This window comes from Pinus tabuliformis, chromosome X (genome assembly GCF_031772625.1).
Source record: "Pinus tabuliformis cultivar Carrire ecotype Pingquan chromosome X, CPIR1, whole genome shotgun sequence".
In the NCBI taxonomy this organism is placed as follows: domain Eukaryota; kingdom Viridiplantae; phylum Streptophyta; class Pinopsida; order Pinales; family Pinaceae; genus Pinus; species Pinus tabuliformis.
Window position 1 is genome coordinate 1,436,758,304 of NC_142308.1, and position 7,774 is coordinate 1,436,766,077.

Below are 7,774 nucleotides of genomic sequence, written 5' to 3' on the forward strand. Positions count from 1 at the left end.
TACAACATAGATCTGAGAACAACATGCACGGAGAGATGCAGAATTAAAACAATTTCATTGAATGGTAATCCCAATTGAGACAAATAATTTCAACCAAACTTGTGAGGTTTTGCAATCGGCCAAGGAATCGGGCGCTCGGTTTGGCGTGAGTACGGTAATTTTATGAATAATACACAAACTAATACCTAGCTTTTGGTATTCCTTTCTATTTTTGTAACATTAAAGTACTATTGAGTAGATGTACTGCATATATATATAATAATTCAAGTTCAATCTCTTCATCTGTCACATTATATCGATTTCATCGCTCCGTCGATCAGATTTACTGTCGGACAGAGATTGGGTTAGCGATGAAGGTTGGCGTGACATCACCTGCCATTATTACAACTACCTCTCTGTGTGCTCCCTCTGAACGATCAGACGGCAATATATTCTTCATCGTCTCATTCCTGTAGCCATACTCAGCACCTGATTCTTCACTCTGCTCTGATATCTCGTTCTCTTCTGAATTAGAGCCAAAGGGATGCCTCACATAGGAACAAGCCAGAATCATGCTACCAAAAGCTATCATTGCGACCATGAGAGCCACTCCACCCAGCAGAAACGTAACTGGTGACCTCCATGCTGAAGTGGCAGTCACGTTATAAGGCGCCGTAATATTTCTCATTGTTCCTCGTCCACAACAACCGCAACAATTTCGTCCGCAAAATTTGTTTTGAATTGGAGATATGCTGATAACCGCAACAAATTGCAGGCAACATATACGTATATACCCACAGCTGCCCGATCTGAAACCTCCAGTAGTTGTAAGTTGTAACAGCGAGCGCCGAAATGAAACCCATAGTTTTGTAACAGTAACAATATTTCACTGAATACACAACAATTAATAAACCATTTTATCGGATTGACATAAACAATTATAATATTTCATGTGCATAAACTACCTCTCAAGAACTGTTAAAAGAAGAATAAATTGATGTTTATTCTTGTCATTGAAAATAGGTCACTGGAATAGACAAAACAACAGCTTCAATCTACTCAGTAATGTCACTCGTCTATTTTTTTGTCAACGTCACTTCAACCCTCTCTGTATGATAGTGATCGTACTGGGTGTTTTACATTATTATATTTTCTATGGTTGCGCACTGAAAAAGCAAACAATACTGTTACAATATTTTTATATTGTATGGTTCTCTATTGATGGTGTGGCGCATTAAAAAGCAAACAATACTGTTACAATATTTTTATATTGTATGGTTCTCTATTGATGGTGTGGCGCATTAGATAAATTTATATTGACATACAAGAAAATGGCCGAATTATTGACATATATATTCCACGCATGAAATAGTGAAGTACCACGAATCACATTGGGTACATCCTAAGAAGTTGTACGTGGATGACACAACCCCAATAGTAAAAGGAGTTGTTTTTAAAAAGATTTTTTGGAAGTTTTTCTGTGGGTTTTTAGTCAAAATCGGGCAGCAATTTATTGAAATACAAGTTTAATAGCTAATTTCTGCACAACCAAAGCTTTCCAGAGGTTTTTCACGGTGCTGAATCCAAATATGCAGTTAAAAAACCATTTTAAATAATACAAATCAAGATTTAATCTCAATTTTTTCAAACCATTTTAAATAATACAAATCAAGATTTAACCTCAATTTTTTCTGCAGATTCCGTCACGGTATAATATGGAAAAAGCTAAACACAACTCCATACTAAAAAGCAAGAAATGAATTATGTGCACTAGATTAAATTTAATTATTATATTAATAGGTAAGTATTTGTTTTTTTTGTTTAGGGTTGTGAAATATGTGGGATTGAATGTCTCATTACTTCAATAGATAAGCTTTTGTAATTATGATTTTTTTAATTATTATTTTTAAATATAAGAAAGTTAATTTTGGGATAAGTTTGGAATTTTAATTTAATATTAATAATTATTAGGTGGATAGTGGATATTTAACCTCTCAAAAATATTTTAGAATATTCATATTAATATACACAAATTAAAAGTTGAGATTTCTTTTCAAATTAGATATGCTTTTTTTACTTGTCTTTTGGGCATGTAGTTATGCCTTCTTCACTTGTTTTTTGGGCATGTGGTAGTGATAAATCATGGTATTGGTCTTATTTATAATTAAAAATCTTATAGTAAAATGGAGGTTAATCTCCACGGTTACTGCAATGTTCTTTTAAACATATATGTTTAATTTATATATTAGTTATTTTTATAATTAAAAGTAATAATAATTTAAAATAAAACTGCAATTTAATTAGTTTGGCATTATTTTCTCATGTCACAATTTCTCTCCCACGGCATCAAAAACCCTTCTGGCTTCACAACTTTGTGAGTTTTCATGATTTTTTTAATTTTAGCAATGTAGTAAGTGTTTTGATTCATGTTATGAATTAATGCATATCATTTACTTCTGATTGAGGGGGGAGGCTCATTCTACAACCCGTTATGAGGGGATGTGTAAGTATGTTTATCTGTCCATTCCCTTTAAAGCAAAAATAAAAAATAAAAATAAAAATTATGTTGTAAATATAAAATTAATTTTGGCTAAAAAGAATGATTAGGAAAATATTGAGAAAATTCAGTAGCCTTTCAACATTGTGTCACTTTAGAAACAAGGGTTTCTGAAACACTGAAATTGCTTTAGACCTGGAAGTGCACAGATCTCGGATAGCAGCACTGTTCAGAGAGGGTCAAGAGATGACCGTCTGGATGGGTGCAGAGGGGTCCATTGGGACCCCTACGTATAAACAAATAATAATGCAGAAACAGAGGAAGAACGTGAAGGAAGGAGTCACGATCTCGGGGTATGACGATTTCAAGAAGAGTGGCGGGACAAACAAGAAGAAAAAACAAGTGGAAGACAATGAACTAGACAACAATACAGAGGTCAAAGGAAAAGAGGATGAGGGTCTGGAAAATAGTGAAAATAAAAACACTTCAGGACAAAAACTGACAGAAAACAAGGAAAGACAATCAGAAGAAGGTAGGGGGAATGAATAAAACAGGCGGGAGAATAAAGAAAAGAAAGGGGACACAAGCTCGAGACCCAATAGACAACCAAAAATGAACGGGATCTGCAAACCAATAAAAACTGACAATCTCAGGGTTGTAATCACGGATCCGGAGATTCAAGCTTACCGAGAGCACATGACAGAACATGCAGTCATATGCAAGTTTATGGGTATGTGGCCAACTGAAAGGGCCTTATGTTAATGGATTAGACAACATTGGAAGCCCAGAGGGGATGTCAAACTACACTTGGGAGCCAAAGGTTTCTTCACAGTTGTGTTTACCAACCTGGAAGATAAGGATAGGATTTTTGATGGAGGCCCATATTTCGTGGCTTTTGATGGTCTGTACATGCGACCATGGAAATCAAACTTCGCTCCAGAAAAAGAATCCTTTACTCAAGTTCCAGTGTGGATTCGTTTATTCTCTCTCCCAATAGATTATTGGGGTCTGAATGCTCTAAAACAAATTGGAGATCAGCTGGGAACTTTTATCAAAGCCTCGGAGGCAACTTTGCAAAAGAAATACACCTCATGCGCAAGAATATGTGTAGAAATTGATGTATCGGGGGCACTGCATGAGGGGCTATGGCTCGAATACAGGGATGAAGACTACTTCTAGGAAATAGACTATGAGCAGATCCCATTTCGATGTCGTAAATGTCATGACCATGGACATTTAATAAGGGAATTTCCAATGAACAGGAAGGAAGAAGACACTAAAACAGAGCAGGTAAACAAAGGCAAAGATAACTTCATAACACCAAAGTCAAGGCAGAGAGCCAATAGAAGAAGAATAAAAAAAGCAAGAACAGACAGAAACGACTACAGTAATACCTTTGAAATCTTGGATCTAGAAACAGACTCAGAGGATGGGCACAGAACCCTAACATCAAATAAGGGGCGTAAGGAAGAGGAAGAATGAACCAGGAAAGAAGCGGAAGAGGACAAGAACACCAACGAAGTCCAAATGCAGGAGCGACCAAAAGACCCTTTCAACATTGTGTCACTTTAGAAACAAGGGTTTCTGAAACACTGAAATTGCTTCAGACCTGGAAGTGCACAGATCTCGGATAGCAGCACTGTTCAGAAAGGGTCAAGAGCTGACCGTCCGGATGGGTGCAGAGGGGTCCATTGGGACCCCTACGTATAAACAAATAATAATGCAGAAAAAGAGGAAGAACGTGAAGGAAGGAGTCAGGATCTCGGGGTATGACGATTTCAAGCAGAGTGGCGGGACAAACAAGAAGATAAAACAAGTGGAAGACAATGAACTAGACAGCAATACAAAGGTCAAAGGAACAGAGGATGAGGGTCTGGAAAATAGTGAAAATAAAAACACTTCAGGACAAAAACTGACAGAAAACAAGGAAAGACAATCAGAAGAAGGTAGGGGGAACGAAGAAAACAGGCGGGAGAATAAAGAAAAGAAAGGGGACACAAGCTCGAGACCCAATAGACAACCAACAACGAACGGAATCTCCAAACCAATAAAAACTGACAACTCAGGGTTGTAATCACGGATCCGGAGATTCAAGCTTACCGAGAGCACATGATAGAACATGAAGTCATATGCAAGTTTATGGGTATGTGGCCAACTAAAAGGGCCTTATGTCAATGGATTAGACAGCATTGGAAGCCCAAAGGGGATGTCAAACTACACTTGGGAGCCAAAGGTTTCTTCATAGTTATGTTTACCAACCTGGAAGATAAGGATAGGATTTTTGATGGAGGCCCATATTTCATGGCTTTTGCTGGTCTGTACATGCGACCATGGAAATCAAACTTCACTCTAGAAAAAGAATCCTTTACTCAAGTTCCAGTGTGGATTCGTTTATTCTCTCTCCCAATAGATTATTGGGGTTTGAATGCTCTAAAACAAATTGGAGATCAGCTGGGAAATTTTATCAAAGCCTCGGAGGCAACTTTGCAAAAGAAATACACCTCATGCACAAGAATATGTGTAGAAATGGATGTATCGGGGGCACTGCATGAGGGGCTATGGCTCGAATACAGGGATGAAGACTACTTTCAGGAAATAGACTATGAGCATATCCCATTTCAATGCCGTAAATGTCATGATCATGGACATTTAATAAGGGAATGTCCAATGGACAGGAAGGAAAAAGACACTAAAACAGAGCAGGTAAACAAATACAAAGATAACTTCATAACACCAAAGTCAAGGCAGAGAGCCAATAGAAGAAGAATAAACAAAGTAGGAATAGATAGAAACAACTACAGTAATACCTTTGAAATCTTGGATCTAGAAACAGACTCAGAGGATGGGCACAGAACCCTAACATCAAATAAGGGGCGTAAGGAAGAGCAAGAACGAACCAGGAAAGAAGCGGAAGAGGACAAGAACACCAACGAAGTCCAAATGCAGGAGCGACCAGAAGAGCCTTTCAACATTGTGTCACTTTAGAAACAAGGGTTTCTGAAACACTGAAATTGCTTCAGACCTGGAAGTGCACAGATCTTGGATAGCAGCATTGTTCAGAAAGGGTCAAGAGCTGACCGTCCGGATGGGTGCAGAGGGGTCCATTGGGACCCCTACGTATAAACAAATAATAATGCAGAAACAGAGGAAGAACGTGAAGGAAGGAGTCAGGATCTCGGGGTATGACGATTTCAAGCAGAGTGGCGGGACAAACAAGAAAAAACAAGTGGAAGACAATGAACTAGACAGCAATACAGAGGTCAAAGGAATAGAGGATGAGGGTCTGGAAAATAGTGAAAATAAAAACACTTCAGGACAAAAACTGACAGAAAACAAGGAAAGACAATCAGAAGAAGGTAGGGGGAACGAAGAAAACAAGCTGGAGAATAAAGAAAAGAAAGGGGACACAAGCTCGAGACCCAATAGACAACCAACAACGAATGGGATCCGCAAACCAATAAAAACTGACAATCTCAGGGTTGTAATCACGGATCTGGAGATTCAAGATTACCGAGAGCACATGACAGAACATGCAGTCATATGCCAGTTTATGGGTATGTGGCCAACTGAAAGGGCCTTATTTCAATGGATTAGACAACATTGGAAGCCCATAGGGGATGTCAAACTACACTTGGGAGCCAAAGGTTTCTTCACAGTTGTGTTTACCAACCTAGAAGATAAGGATAGGATTTTTGATGGAGGCCCATATTTCATGGCTTTTGTTGGTCTGTACATGCGACCATGGAAATCAAACTTCGCTCCAGAAAAAGAATCCTTTACTCAAGTTCCAATGTGGATTCATTTATTCTCTCTCCCAATAGATTATTGGGGTCTGAATGCTCTAAAACAAATTGGAGATCAGCTGGGAACTTTTATCAAAGCCTCGGAGGCAAATTTGCAAAAGAAATACAACACATGCGCAAGAATATGTGTAGAAATGGATGTATCGAGGGCACTGCATGAGGGGCTATGGCTCGAATACATCGATGAAGACTACTTTCAGGAAATAGACTATGAGCAGATCCCATTTCGATGCCGTAAATGTCATGACCATGGACATTTAATAAGGGAATCTCCAATGAATAGGAAGGAAGAAGACACTAAAACAGAGCAGGTAAACAAAGGCAAAGATAACTTCATAACACCAAAGTCAAGGCAGAGAGCCAATAGAAGAAGAATAAACAAAGCAGGAACAGACAGAAACAACTACAGTAATACCTTTGAAATCTTGGATCTAGAAACAGACTCAGAGGATGGGCACAGAACCCTAACATCAAATAAGGGGCGTAAGGAAGAGGAAGAACGAACCAGGAAAGAAGCGGAAGAGGACAAGAACACCAACGAAGTCCAAATGCAGGAGCGACCAGAAGAGCCGGAGGAGGACGTAGACATGCTAACCAGCGATGGAGGAAGCGAGGATTTCGAGCTGGAGGAGGTACTAGCCAAGGAAGGGATGAATCTACCAGTTATAGCTGAGAACTGGAAAACTCAAGGCATAGAAAATGTACCGGAGGAAGAAATCAAGAAGGTCAATGATTTGTTCATAGCACGGTAGAAAGCAGATTTAGAAAGGCAGAACAGGAAGCTAGGTATAGCAAGAGGTAATGGAATCCATTCAAAGAGTCTTTTATGGAACTCATCCAGCTCCAAACAAAAGAAAAGAAGAGGCCGAAGGACAAGTGGTGAAGCTTTGCAGGAGTTAGGTTTGATAATGATAAACTCAGGGAAGATGAAGGTGCTCAGCGCCTTCTCGACCTATCAATAAAATCAGAAGTTAGTCATGAAGATCACATCATGGAATGCAAGAGGGCTTAACAGCCAAGCAAAGCATAGAATATTGAAGCGCAAATTTCAGAAATACAAAGCGGAAATCATGTTCTTACAAGAAACCAAATGCAGCAGCTCCAGCATGGCCACGATAAGCAAGAAGATCGGAAGGAACATAAACTATCTAGAAGTTGAAAGTCAGGGCCGAGAAGGTGGCCTAGCAACGCTGTGGGACACAAGAGATATTTATGTGATCTCTGTAGAAGCGAACAAACACTTCATCGTTGTGGAAGTTCAACCCACAGGTAATTATGAATCATTTTATGTGTTAATCTATATGGACCACAAAGAACAGAAGATAAAATAAGTTTCTTAAATTCCTTATATAGACTTATTGCTAGATATCCAATCTCCAAATGTATTCTGGGGGGAGATTTCAACATGATAACAACCCTTCTGGAGAGGAGAGGGGGTCTAAGGAAACTTAATAGGGATGCGGAGGATTTCACAAGTTTCATTGATAATGTCAAA

At 38.8% G+C, this 7,774-nt stretch overlaps 1 protein-coding gene across 1 annotated transcript; it reads right to left on the minus strand.

The window, feature by feature from the left end:
• Nucleotides 1-322: 322 nt before the first annotated feature.
• LOC149145423 (protein GLUTAMINE DUMPER 3-like) lies at nucleotides 323-667 on the minus strand. Its single transcript, XM_089452441.1, has one exon. It carries the CDS (start codon nucleotides 665-667, stop codon nucleotides 323-325), a length of 345 nt encoding a protein of 114 aa, XP_089308567.1.
• Nucleotides 668-7,774: the final 7,107 nt, after the last annotated feature.